This window comes from Rattus rattus, chromosome 3 (genome assembly GCF_011064425.1).
Source record: "Rattus rattus isolate New Zealand chromosome 3, Rrattus_CSIRO_v1, whole genome shotgun sequence".
Lineage (NCBI taxonomy): Eukaryota > Metazoa > Chordata > Mammalia > Rodentia > Muridae > Rattus > Rattus rattus.
This window is the reverse complement of record NC_046156.1, coordinates 206,529,188-206,543,628: the sequence shown is the minus strand read 5'-3', so window position 1 is coordinate 206,543,628 and position 14,441 is coordinate 206,529,188. Positions and strand designations below refer to the sequence as shown.

Sequence of the window (14,441 nt, the reverse complement as noted above, 5' to 3'; positions counted from 1 at the left end):
TTATTTTGCACTTTTTTAATTCCTAAACTCATGACTCTGCACTCTATTTCATATTATCATAGGAATAGTAGAGTAAGTGGGTGAATTATCAATGATTAGGCTGGTTTCTGATACAATAGAAACTGTTAAAGCAATCTCTTCATGTGCTAAAGCAGACACACCGTTGTGACACGGTGCTGCTTAACGCAAGCCACTGAACTTTAGAGTCCCATGGCCTCGCAGAACAGGTGAGAGAAAGCCAGGCATCGACTCACCTGCTGCTGCCTGCCCCACTGTGAGCAGGAGAAATTTGGTTTCTGTGGATCTGAAACTTATATATGTTCTGCTTCTGCCTCTCGTGGAAAGAACTAAATATCACCTGGGTCAGCTAAAAGTTGATTGTGTGTTTTATAAAGAATGGAGCCTCAAGTAGAGTAAGAGCATGATATTGTTAGCTGCTGGAGTTTTTATTTTTAAATTGTAAGACAGAACTATGCCACACATTGATTTCTTTTCACTATGTGAGTATTTTAAATGAGGGCTGTCTTGCTGTGCTATTCACTGTGTCTCCTCTTCCATTATTAGCCACCAAAGTGTTTCCTGGTTCTTCTCTACACCTCCTGCCTTCGCGGGGCACTGTTAATCTTTCCTCTCTGTTCTATTTGTGGACTTCTTAGAAACTTCTAATAGGACAGTTTTGGAGGTATTAACAGATAAAGGAGTCTAGACTCCCCATCCTCAGGCCCACCACCTGAAGTAAGGCATGAGTTTCAACCCCAGGCTGCCACAATAATCATCCAAATCAATTCCTTGATATTGCACACAGAATGAAATCTGGTCTGGACTGCCCCAGCTGGGCGATTCTACATGACTTGTCCTTTTCAACTCCTCCCTCCTGTGCTTACTGGATGTGGAAAGCAATTATTCTCAGCACCTCAGCGACCTCCTTACAGCGCGTGGGTAATGGAGGCTTTGGTTAACCAACGTTAAGCACTTAAAATAGCTTCCAGCTCCCGGTGAATCCTGTCTACGTGACTAGTGTGACTACTATTTATATAAGCTCATCTCTGCTTATCTCTCTACCTACATCTTCTACTTTTCTTTTGATCACTCCTGTCGGCAATGTTCCTGCTGCCCACACCACTTTATCCTTTTAACTTAGGGCCAGATCTTAGGAGGCCAGCAACTCTGCATTCTTATTTCAGCTTGCTCGTCACTTTCTCACAGAGACCTGACCTGCTTCCATCAACTGAAGCCATTCTCTGGGTTGTCATCCTGCTGTATTCTCATGACCATGATTATCTGTTCTTTCATTTCCTATTCATGCACATTTTAAGTTTAAGGAAAACAAAGACAATATATGAGTTATCCACTGTTACATCTCCAGACTCCGGCACACTCGGCACAGAGAACGCATTTAAAATATTGTCAGGGAATAAAGGTGGATGGAACAGATGGAGAGATGCTTAAAACTTCAGACCTGAAGAATTAATTAAAATACAACTAAAGAGAACTGCAGAGGAAGTGCTTAGCAAAAGAATGACATATGGGGAAAGAGGAAAGGCAAAATTCCGTGAATGTGCAAATTATTTCCGGAAGTCTGGAGCATGGTATCTAGGAGGTAAGCGTGCAGAGGACGTGAAGCAGTAGCATGTCCGTGAACTTCTTTATTGTGTCTCCTTGAATACACTGAAAACTACAGTTAGAGTTATAGGCTCCTCACTAAAAAGGTATAAAAGGTAAAGCGACAGAGGTAGCACATGTGGACTTACCAGATATCTTTCCATGAACAAAGTCAGAGATGGTTAGGAATACTTGCTGGCAACAGTTTTTATTTTCCTACATCAAAAGTCTAGACTTCATGATTTAGTTTGGTTTTGGTAGAAGAAAGTCTTGAAAAAGTAGTATAGAAGCAGATAGAATTTTAAGTATTCTTAATGCTCTAAAAGGATCTTGTTACATAGGTCAACTTGGGGCCAAACACACTAGCTCATATTAGTTATCTAGTTATCGCAGCATTTGTAAGGCTGGGGCTGGACACTCATGAGTTGAGGCTACCTAGAGTAAATAGTGAAACCCTATCTCAAAAAAGTTAGTCATAGTCTAAGAGGTTACTGAAAGATTCACTTACAAGACTTTGTTATTTTTATCTGATTGGTTTGTTGAAATATATTCCATTCAGTGATATTATTTTAAATAATAATCTTTAGCAATAAATAGATTTTTTACAAATGGTGCTTCACGGTAGTGATCCCATGTTGTAATTCCATTCCCCAGGCTTCTTTCACATATCAGTAAGAAAGTTACACTACTCACCTTTATGCAGTGCATGCGTTAACAGTAAGGTTGAGCACATCCATAGGATGCCGTTCATATTTATCAACATCTTGTCCTAGAAATGAAGAAAAAACAAAGTGTACCACAAGCATTCATGGTGCTGGCAGGCCGTAAATCACATGTTAATAAGCTACTGGGTGCAATAAAAGAGGCGGTCCTCTATGGGTTGTAAACACCGGAGGCTTGCAATAGAAGATATCACAAACAGAATACGCAAAACAGAAGCTATCTAATGATTAATTTGAATCACAGCTTGAGACACTAGTTACCAAGATAATTCCCGGCTTCGGAGTGGATACGATACGATGACACGTAGTGGCCACAGGTAGGCAGGGCATGGGAAGAATACTAGCGATCTAGCTTATGTAAATATGATAAGGTGCTAGTACCCTCAAAATCTAATTAGAAACAGATATTTGAATTCGGACAGTGTGAGAGAAGGATGAAGATGATGCCGAAGAGATGCTGAGAGTGCACATTTCACATCAGGTTGGGGGTGAGAAGGAACTGTCTGTAGCTTTGGCAGATGTCAGCAGCAGCAAGAATCTTACGAAGGTTGTTGATATGTGAGCACAAACACCACTATCTCCCTGGCTGAACCAACAGAACAATGTATCTTAAAGAGCTGCTAATTACAAAGTGACCCATTTTAAAGCTCAGAACAGCTTTTAAGTCTCAAGAGTAAACAGTGAAAGAAGATACTTGCACTGAAAGTCAAGAAACACTGACCTTGGCTTGGCTACTAATTTGCTGTGCGATTTGGGAAAGACGTTTAATCATCACAAAGCGGGACCTTCCAAGTCTGGATTTATAGAACCCATCCAATTAAGGAAGCACTAGGGTTGGGGGTGAGGTGGGCGTTGTTACTGATTGGATTTAAATGTCTCTCAAAGACCCATGCGTTGAAGGTTTGGGCCTCAACCTGACTTCCCTGTAGTTGAAGAAATTTACAGAGATGGTGCTTAGCAGGAATTCTGGAGTTGTCCATGTGATCTCAAAGGGAATGTGGGATGCGGATCTCTTCTCTCTCTGTTTGCCTTTCCAGTGGCTTCCATGAGCAGTACATTCCACCACATGTTCCCAGGCATGACATACTAGTTGGCCACAGGCCCTTAAACAAGGCCAATCAATCATGTACTTCAACCTCCAAAACGGTACAGCCAAAGAAATCTTTCTGTATAAGTTGATTGTCTAGGCTTTTTGTAATAGTCTTGGAAGCAAACTAATGGGTATATTATGGTTTGGATAAATTGAAGAATGGTCTATTACAGCCAAAGATGTCTTCATTGGCTCATATGTAAGCTGGTACACTAAAGAATTCCTTTTGCCTTCCTTAGAAAACAAATTTTGTATTACCTAGGAAACCTGGACTGAAACAAGCAAATGTTGAAATAATAATACAAGTCCAGTTTGTGCTCAAATAAAATTTAATACTCTATGACAGCTCCTCATTTTTCTTTAATAATATTCTGCGTTTTGGTCTTGCTTTATAAATCTACAACCATACTCAAGCAAAACTATAGAATACTATAATTTGGGTATTTCCTAAAAAGACATTTTTAAGTTAACACACCTTATATCTCACCTTTTGCATCTATGGATCAACTGATAATTCAGAGAGGAAGATGTACTGAGGATCCTTAATTAACCTTGGCATCTAAATGAACTCATCCTGTATTCACAATAGCATGGTACTAGAACTCATTAACCAGTAACTGGATTTCTTATAAAGTGGTAAAACAATGGGCTATGGCTTCTAGGTCTGAGACTGTACCTGTGTCTTAATGGCTTGACTGCATTGAAGCAGGACACTAATTTCATAGGCAAGATGAATACTTAGGTCATAAAATATAATCCTTGATTATTAATTCAATCCAGTTAGGAAATTTTCTTTTAACCATAGTTCTAAACAACACATTCTTTGTTACTTTAAAGAAAAAAATTTTCTTTTTCATTTTTCTTTCTTTTTCCCCAGGAAACCTTTATAAAGTATTTTTTTAAATATCTGGACTACAGTGCTAAACAGACTTGAATTCAAATTTCACATTTTCTACTTAAACTCTCAGACTATAAGTAAATGGATATTCCTCTCTAAAATTTGTTTCTCTAACTATTTAAAAATGAAAATAAATAGACAGTGTAGAACTGATTGCTAGACCTGAAGATAATCACATGAAACATGCCCATTTATATCTAAAATACTCACTTCTTAGTGATTATTACTAAAATTAGTAACTCAGTATATCTATATAGGCTTTAATTCTTGCTTCAAATCACTAATAATGAAAGAATTTGAAGCCCTACATCATACTTTGGGTTACCTCTAGAATAGCAGTATATAATTTTAGTTCATAATAAACTGCTATAAGTTACTGTTGCTTTTAGCGATTACTTTAAAATGTATTTTACTGGTCTGAAAAGTGGCTCAGTGGTGAAAGGCAGTTGTTTCAAGCCTGATGACCTGAGTTAGATCCCTAGGATCTACTTGGTAGGAGAGAACCAATTTTCTCAAGTTGTCCTTTACTTCACCCATAAACAATAATTAAATGTAATAAAATATGTTTTATATCCACTATAAGATAGCAAGCGTCTTGAAGGCAGAGCTACTTACTAATCCCACAATATTTTATGGTGCTCAATACACCCTGGAGAGGGTTAGTAAACCAAATGCATGATCAATATTTCCACTTTGAAAGATCAGTAAATCGTTATGAATGTTAATGTGTCTGTAGAGCTAATTGAGATTTGAAATGCACATGTAAGAGTCCATTTAAATATGTTGGTTAATAATAATATTGGAGATTTGTCGATATTCAGACAGTCAACTATTATAACACTAAAGAAAAATGGTGTGACCCTGACTCTGGAACGTATCTTCTGTATTCTCATTCTCTACCAAAGACACATTCTCAGAACCTTAACTCTCTAGATAGCATGCTCAAGCCTTACAACTGTATCATTACTGTTTTTCTAAATTGAAGAGAGAAAAGTATGTCATCTCTACAGTAAGTATTCTCACCTACTGATAATCTATCATAAAACCTCAAGGAAAGAATGACGTCAGTGCATTAAAACAACAGAGATGAAATATGTTTGGGATGCATTGATATGTTATAAAAATGTGCTTGAATAAATTGCTCCGCTGTAAATACAAGACTTCTCAAACTAAGTCCCGGGTCTCCAATTTCATTAGAAACGGAAGCAGATCCAGGAGAGCTTTAACTGCCAATGGTCCAGTCACCAACAGTAAGCACACAGGGTCCTCCCAACTTGGGATTTTTGTGATGGAGGTCACTGGAGCTCCAGCTAGCCTCCTCTCCCTCTGCTCATGCCTGGCCGAGTCAGCATCTTCCCTACATTCAAACTGAAGGATGATTAGTTGTGGCTTTGATAAATAAAAAAATATGTCAGAGAGCTGTTCCAGATATTGTGTGTCTCAGACCTGTATGTTTTTAGTTCCGTCATGAGCAAATGTGGACAGACATTTCCCTTTCCTTTTGCAGTTTGCTGAGATCCTCACCTGCGTTTTGTATTAAGCTACACCATTTCTCTTCTGCATTTGCTCCTACCAAATGAGAAAGGTGACCCTCTCTGTTTCTAGCGTGCTTCCCACCCCCGTTTCCGTTCTGCCGCAGAAGGTCTGTCTTGTAAGTGGGGTCTGTTAGTGATAACCAATCTCTGTACACGGAAAGACTGAGGCGATAAGAGAGCCAGAAGTCTCTATATTTAGCCGTATACTTCAGGAAAGTCAGGAATAGGAAAAAGCCAGCAAACAATCAAGGTCCAGCTGACTGCAGCTGTTTTGTTTCCTGGGAGACAGAAGACAAAGTCAACGGAACTTTGTATCCCCTGTGAAATGTCTGCAGAGAAGAGGGGCACATGACACCAGAGATAGGCTGCCAGGGTCCTAGTAAACAGATATTTAGTATTCCCCCTCCTTCTTGGGGAAGCCTAGAGAAGCGAGGTCTAACTTAAGGACAAAGGCACAGTGGTTTTGACTACCATTCTGCCAATTCATTGTTCTGGACCATGAGTTATCCTGGATACCTCAATTATAAATTATACATAGTAAGCGTTACATGTTATACTATATTACTTGGTAGTTCATTAGTTCAAGAAGACTCTCTGAGAGATGTCTTATGGTTTAGACTCCATAGGAGTAACTGTACCGCATGAATATGTGACAGCCTGTACCTGAATTCCAACACTCAGTTAAGCTTTTAGTGATGTTCCTTAATACTCTTGTTTCCTTACTCTATCTCTTTCTTTTTTAAAAAAATTATTTGCAGTTGTGTATTTTTTTAAGATTTATTTATTTTATGTATGAGTACACTGTAGCTGTCCTCAGACACACCAGAAGAGGGCATCAGATCCCATTGCAGATGGTTTTGAGCCACCATATAGTTGCTGGGAATTGAACTCAAGACCTCTGGAAGAGCAGTTAGTGTTCTGAACCACAGAGTCATCTCTCCAGCCTTATTCTATTTCTTTCATGCTCTGGTTTCACTGTAACACAGGTCACCAATTTAATTATGTATTTAGAAATTTTCCTTCTCTTTTAGCAACATAGATGCCTCAAGAGAGAACCTCTAATGTTTTCTTCTCATTCTACAACGCCTAGGACATTCAGTAGCTGTTTATTATAAGACTGACTATGTACTTATTCAATGTCATGAGATTCATTCTGTCTGCACATTTGCCTTTTGCCCTCTTCACCTAAACCACACATTCCCAATCAGCACATACAATTTCCATGGGAAGAGTAGAAGTGTTTACCAAGCAAGTTCCCTGGGATGAATTTTTAGGATGGTTCCAAGTTGTTACTATTAAAAAAATGTGCTTCAATCCATATGTAGTAGGTCACATCTGTAATACCAGCACTGGAAAGGCTGAAGGAACCAAGAAGTCTGAAAGGTCAAGGAGACCCAGGACCTAGAAAGATCCAGATTCGCCTTGCTACATAGACAGACCCTACCCTACAATAGACTAATCTGTCAATAAAACACTCCTGAAGAAAAATCCTTGTGGATTTATCTTGAGTGACATTTGCACCGTCATCTACATAATATCTAAAGGAGAGTATCTAGATGAAAGACTGTACATACTTTTAGTATTGTTTGTTGGTAAATTAAAAATAGTTTGCTACATTATTTCTAAAAAAAAATGAACTTATTTAACTTCCCATAATAACTTATAACTTAGGTTCTCTACAAACCAACCAACATGTTTCACAAACTGTTTTCCTTGTCTGATCGATGAAAAAAGTGATAAAGTGTATTATTAGTATTTTGGTAGCTTTAAAAAATACTTATTTTACTTTATATATGAGTGGTTTACTTGCACACATGTGTGCACCTGTGTGTGTGTGTGTGTGTGTGTGTGTGTGTGTGTGTGTGTGTGTGTGTAGGCACCATGTGGATACCCGGCATACAAGGAGGTCAAAAAAAAAAAGCATCTGCTTGCCTGAAAGTTGAGTTACAGATGGTTGTGATATAACATGTTGGTGTGGGACTGAACCAAAGTCCTCTGCAAGAACAAGTGCCCTGAACCACTGAGCTATCTCTCCAGCCTCAAATGACAGGTTTTTTTAATAACTATGGATGAAGATGAACTAATTTCCCTCACAAGATTCAAAACCATATTTTTCTGCAACACTATCAATTTTTAACTTTGCCCAGTTTTTGCTAGATTTAAGATTTTTATAATCATAATGCATTTGTATGTAGTTTTCCATTTCTCCAAGCCTTTTCATAGCTATTTAGTTTAGTCTTTTAAACTTTATAACAGTATCTATATAGCAAACTATGACCCCAGAGGTCTAGCAGTTCCATTTAACTTGCTTTCCCACTTAGAGCATCTCACACAAACTTTCTGATTACCAACATAGTGCTTGCCCCAGTTTATCTTCAGTCAGGTTGAAACCTTAACTTATTGGGACTCATATGACTCATGTGACTGCAGGTGCCTTCAAAGGCCAGGGCTGCTGGATCCCTCTGCAGCTGGAATTAAAGGTGATTGTGAGTAGCTCGGCAGGGAGCCAAACTCCAGTCCTCTGCTAGAGCAGTGCACACTTTTCCACACTCCTTACCAGTGAGGGTCTCTCTGACACTGAAAGTAAGCAATTTCTGGTAAGCATTCCATATTTATATCCTTCTGTATATAACATATATACTAGGTTGGTGAAAAGAGTTTTAGGTTATGGAATAAACATCTTTAATGAAGACCTAATGTACTGACCACTGAAAGAAAACTACTCCATCACTTCCAATTCTAAGAACTTCCCATAAGACTTGACTTTGTGTCCGAGATGTGCTTATAGACTTTTGTATCTACCAAGTCTAGAGTATAAGAAGAAGTTGACAATTTTTACTAATACAAATGGAACTTGGTCAAGACATAGCCTTCACTCTCCCTTGTTCTGACTCCAAAATGTCTGCGACAGGCAGCGCATTTTTCCTAGACCAGAGCAAGTAACCTCTAACAATGAGTGTTTGTCTGTCCCCTAACTGATTTCCCTAGGTGGGTGGAGGAAATTTTAAAAATCCTCCTAGTATAAGGATTCATTCTTTGGCTCCAAAGCAACATGTGTGTCTAGAAAGAAGCTCGGCCCTTCTCTGATCCATATCCCATCTGAAATAGAGACTCAGTGGATGTTTGTCCACGAATAAGGTCTACAAAAATGTTTAAACTCCACTAGGAAAAAAAATAAAAGAGCTCAAGTATGTGCATGAGGAAGACAGTCTTTGTGCTTTCATGGGCTGCAGGATGTCCCATTATTGACCAATCATTAACCTGAGAGGGTTAAGCTTAGCAGTGTAAGGAGAGCCAGAACAATGAGTGCATTGCCCTCACGAATCATACTGAGCTTTGCGTTCATTTTTTATATCCTTCCCAGACAGAGAGTTACTCACGTGCAGACGGAAGGAGCAGGGAGATGTCCCTGCAGTTAGCAAAAGCCAAGGAAAGGGGATGGGGGTGGGGGCTGATTGCCTAAACACCTATAAAACCTGAAGAAATTCTTTTCAAACTTTCTCTTTAAAAAAGAAGAAGAAGAAGAAGAAGAAGAAGAAGAAGAAGAAGAAGAAGAAGAAGAAGAAGAAGAAGAAGAAGAAGAAGAAGAAGAAGAAGAAGAAGAAGAAGAAGAAGAAGAAGAAGAAAATAAGACTTATGAAGAGGCTTAATTTTTTAAGCCGCCAAGAAGAGGCAAACTTTGAACTCTTACATAAATTCCAAGTGATGGTCTTAAATCCCACCCTTCTTCCTACCACCCACAAGAAGATTAAGGACTCTGGGTTTCCTGCTGAAGGAAGTCATTGCTCAACCGCATGGGAATCTATTGGACCCCTTTGTAGCATTAGTGGGGACACGCAGATGTAATTTGTCAAGTATTCCTCCGCTACATGGTACTCAGAACTAGAACTCGAATGGATTCTTTGGGACCCCCTCCTTGCCTTGTTTTTCTTACAAATGGTGATCCGCTCCACCTCAGACAATTATCTGATGCGTACACTAATGTTTTCCTATTAAATCCAAAAGATTCCATTTTAGGCTTTTATGTGAATATTTTCTGAGTTTGACACAGTTGCCAAGCAGTACTTAGCACAATTTAGGCCACAGTTTTAGAGTGAAGAAGAAAGAAAAATGAAACACTAAAATAGACCAATTATAAACAGAATTTAAGGTGGGGGAGAGGACCATTAAAACCTAGCTCTTCCGAATTAGAAGCTGGAGAATTGAAAGTGAAGACCTTAGTAGCTGGTCCAGTCTAATCACCAGACCCACCGCAGCGCTCCCCGCCCCGCACCCCCACACGTACCCCCCCACCCCCCTGCCGTCGCCAACCCAGGTCTTTTATCAGCCATTTGGTCAACTTGTGCTAGACACCTATTTATTCCTTGTCCTGTCCTGCCCACTCCTTGGCTGATACTCAATTGCAGCAGCATTAATTTTGTCGCTGGCTAAAAGTGGTCTTTAGGAATGTACATGTATTTCAAAACGAATGCATGGAGCAATCGCAAATTTGTCTCATTTTTGTGCCAAAAGTTGACTTAGAATAAATCTTCACTTCTCCTCCTTTTAAAGCAAAAAAAAAAAAATGTACTTGCATATCACTCCCAAAAAAAGCAAGAGACAAAAAAAAAAAAGAGTATTTTAACGGTTTTTAACATGAGCCTTGGTGCCATGTGAATAGCAATTGGGTCCTCTCCAGCTTCAGCTAGCCTTTGGAGCTCTAGGAGGCGCGCCAGCCGGGGTCCCACCCGGGTCCAGCCCAGCCCCGCCCCAGTTGGCCGCAGCCGCTGGAGACCTAGGCTAAGCGGCTCGCCCGCCCGAGCAGCTGTGCAGCTGTCTGGGAGCCCAGGAAGTCACACCCGTCTCGCGCCCAGAGCCGAAGCTCCAGCCCACGTGGCGATGGCGAACCCCAGTCGCTGAAGGGAGTGCCTAGCCTGATCCCTCCTCCAAATCAGGGTAAGCTTGGGGGTGGGGGGGTGGCTAGCCCAGCTCCGGTAGGGGGGGCCGGACCACCTTTGCTTCTGTAGTTCCTTCCCAGGCCAGCACCGGGCAAGGATGCGCTCGCTATCGTTTTCAGCTTAACAGACACGAAAGTGAGACCAAAATTTTGAAACCAGTTCTTCCGGCTCCTGGCTATTGCATCCATCTGTTTCCTTTTCTTTCCTTTCTTTGTCCGCCTACCCTCCTTTGTCCCATTTTTCCCCAGTGGAAAAACTCCTTTCCTCTGCCTTTAGGCGCCCGCCTTCTCCCCACTTTCCACGTGCAATGCTTGTCCTGGTGTTGAGGAAGTTAAGTTCTGGATGAGGAATGGGGGGTTCTTTTGCAATCGCCTGGAACAGAGCCCTAACATTGTGTTCGAGGACCCTAGCTAAATTTGCCAAAGCAAGTCCCTTTATTACTTTTCTTAAAGATGAGCAAATTGCACGTCAGGAAATCACAGACCTGACGGACTCTGTCGCCCGCGCTGTTAGTCCACCCAGCAGCAGGCGCCTTCTAGAGCGCCGCGGGAAGCCAGGCGGATGGCAAAAAAGGAGCCCGTGTTTTGGGGACGGCTAAATTCCCTTCTTTTTGTCTCCTCCAAACCCCAAGATTCACTTCCCAGATTCTGAAGTGGAAAACTATTAAAAGAGAGCTCCGCTTTCCTCTCTTTGAAGCAAAGGATATGAAAGTGGTTTTCTGGCCCGGTTTTCCGCTTGTGCTGAATTTCTCCATCAGGGGGCGCCCACACCTACTACAAAACTCCGTATTCCTAGACATCTGGGTTCTGCTAGTCCGAAACACCCAACTGCAAGCTGATCTTAAGGAGCGCACCGCCCCCCACCCCTTGCTCCTCCCTCTGGGCCTGCCTCCTTGGACAGAGGAGGAAGGGATTTCACACTAGCCATTCATTTGTCAGCCGTGGGGGAGGGGACGCAAAAGCGGAGAGGAGGTAGAAAGGGGCGAGAGAAGACAGAGAAGATGGAGCCAGAGAAAGAGACACAAAGATGAGGGGACACGGAGAGCGAGTCTCCACTGCGGGCGTACTTGCGGCGGTACAGCCCTACAGCCTCGGGGGACATTTCTTCCCCTTGCCTCCGGATCCCGAGAACGCGCAGGACATGCGGAGGCGAACGTAGTTGGATCCGAGAGCAAATAGTTTGGGCTATGACATGATTTTCTTTCCACTATTTCTTCTGTCTAACCCCCTGAGCGGTCCACGCCCATTGACACCGAGAACAAACCGAGACAACCGGGATGTCCCGGGTCTGCGGGCATTAGAGAAGTCTCTGCAGTGCCCACGCCTACTCGTGGCACTAGGACTCTCTCAGCCAGGGTGTCCCCGGGGAAACCCGGCACGCACTCTCCGCTAGTGGGTAAAGTTGCTCAACTCAAGTGGAGAAATGGGAGCGGGAGAAGATACAGAAGGGAACTGGGGACGGCTGTAATCCAGGCGAGAAGACTAGACCAATTGGTCCCCAACTCGGGTCTCCACGCCACCTTTGTCTGGAGAGTCTCTGGGTCCCGGTTTGCTGGTAAAGATGGGGGGACAAGTCCTCATTTCGCTTTCCAGGGCGAGGGGGAAAATACTGCACACCCCTCTGGTTCGGGGAAAGCTTTCCCGCCCAGGAGCCTCCCAGACCTCTACGGTGTTCCAACAACCCCACCCCCATCCATTGCGCCTTCCCTGCTGGCTCGGGCGCACCACGCGCAGGACAAAAGAACACAGGGGCAACGTGAGAGAGCTTTGACAGCCCCCAAGTCATCAAAGAAACGCAGCCCCAGGACCCTGCCCAACCCCTGCCAGATAGCCCTCCACATTGCCTGAGGGGTGGGGTGTGGGGAGGAAGGGTCTTGTCCGCGCAGGTCCCGGGCAGCTAAAGTACCCCGCTACCTTGTCAAGAGCTGCCCAGGGGTGGCTTTCCAGGAACCAGAGATACTGACCACACACCAGGAGCCAGGAAACCAGGTGGTCTGCCCTAAGGTGGTTTCAGGGGCTTGTATTTGGACAAGTTTGGGAGTCTCCATTCAAACTTTTGCCTCGACCAGTTTAAAGACAACAAAAATCAAGGTGTGAGGAGTCCCTCCCATTCTTCAAACTCAAGATAGGAGGACTTTTCTAGGATTTCTCTACAAAACTCCTTCCCCCCTATTCCGTTCGTTCTTTTCCTCTACCCCACCCCGGACTTCTTTTGTCTAGAGCTTTTTCAGCACCAGGGTCTATCTGAATTCCTCTCTTTAACAAGCCTCTTTCAAAGTTACCTTCACGTTTCAAAGTGCGCACATTTTCTTAACTTCTCCTTATGGCTAGTCCTCTTGGCTTTAATTAAAGCCCTCTTCCGATTGTAATGTACGTCTTTTCCCCCCACTAAGCTGGGCGGTTTTCGTTTCCCAACAAGTTTTCCTCCCTTTCTTTTAAATGGGGGAACAAAAGAAACGTGATTACCTTGAAAGGCGGCTTACTGCAGTTTGGGGGGGGAGATTCACTGCTGAGCTGTGAGAATGGGCTCCGCGTTGCCCCGGCAGATCACATAGGAAGAGCGGTGGCCTGGGGAAGGATGCGGCGAGTGCGGGACAGAGCTGGAGAGGAGGGAGGATGCGCAGCTCGCGGCTGATCCCTGTTCCAGCGCCTGTCCTCAGCACCTAATGCTCGCAGCTGCTGCGCCCGCGCGCCTTGAGTTCTTCACCCAGAAAGGCTCGGGGCAGCTCGCCTGCAAGTTCAAATGCGGGTTGTGACACCCACCGTCATTATATCACTGTACCGTCAGAGCTGAGGAGGAGACTCAGCAAGAAGGAGGAGGGAGAGGAGGAGGGTTCATTCACAGGCTCCTGAAGCGCTCCGCAGCTCCAGCCACTCCAAAGAGCCCTGGCTTGGAAACAGGCGGAGGGGCGGAAAGGAGCTCCCAGAGCCTGCGGTAGGGACCGCCTGCCTCCCTCGCCAGGCACTCCCACCTCTCAGCTTTTCTTCCTGATGAGAAGTACCAATCGGCTGGGGGGAAATCCGTGCTCCTCATTCGGCGACTCGGTACCACCTCGCTGTGCAGTCTCAAACAACTGCCTTCCCACCCTTCCCCACCCGACCCCCCTCTTCCCCGCCCTGCGCTGCTACTTCTGAATTAGGGGGAGGGAGTCCCCAGCCTCTGGTGCGGCCCGCAAGCACGGAGCAATTAAGTATGGTCAGTTCTTAGTAGCGGACCGGACTATATAAAATCAGCCAAGAACTTGCATATAATGTGTTTTTGTGACCACGGAGCTTGCTCATCCCAGCAGAAGAGGTGTCAGGATCAACGCTGCTGCCAACCTGAAAGAGATACTGAGAAAGTGAGATCCGAGCCCCAGGGAGACGCAAAAGCAGTTTGTGGCTGCTCTCCCTAGGAAACTGCCCAATGGGGAGCCCACGGCATCAGGCCCTACACAAAGACCCTGGCAATAAAGGACTGGACAGGAAATCCCCCCAGGCAACCCCTTGTCCCATTCAAAGAGAATCCTTTCTCTGACACAAATCCGCATCTTTCCTTAAATGTACTTCGCTTCCTTCCTTCTTCCACCCCTCTGTCACAGGATCTCTTGGAGAATTTTCTGCCTAATTCAGATTTCTTAGACTTATCAATGTTTCCATTTTGTCAGTAAACCGAATC

The 14,441-nt window shown here is 43.5% G+C and overlaps 1 protein-coding gene across 3 annotated transcripts in view; it reads right to left on the bottom strand.

Moving 5' to 3' along the window:
• Vcan (versican) overlaps positions 1 to 13,820 on the bottom strand; it is a 97,872-nt gene extending 84,052 nt beyond the window's left edge. Inside the window, exons 1-2 of one of the 3 annotated variants that reach the window (XM_032899063.1) lie at positions 13,250 to 13,820; positions 2,296 to 2,371 (exon numbers count right to left, since the gene is read on the bottom strand). In XM_032899063.1, coding sequence (XP_032754954.1) covers positions 2,296 to 2,365 — 70 coding nt within the window. In that variant the 5' untranslated portion in view covers positions 2,366 to 2,371; positions 13,250 to 13,820. The remainder of the gene's footprint in view (positions 1 to 2,295; positions 2,372 to 13,249) is intronic. The other 2 variants (XM_032899060.1, XM_032899062.1) reach the window with 2 other exon arrangements.
• Between the last annotated feature and the right edge of the window lie 621 nt (positions 13,821 to 14,441).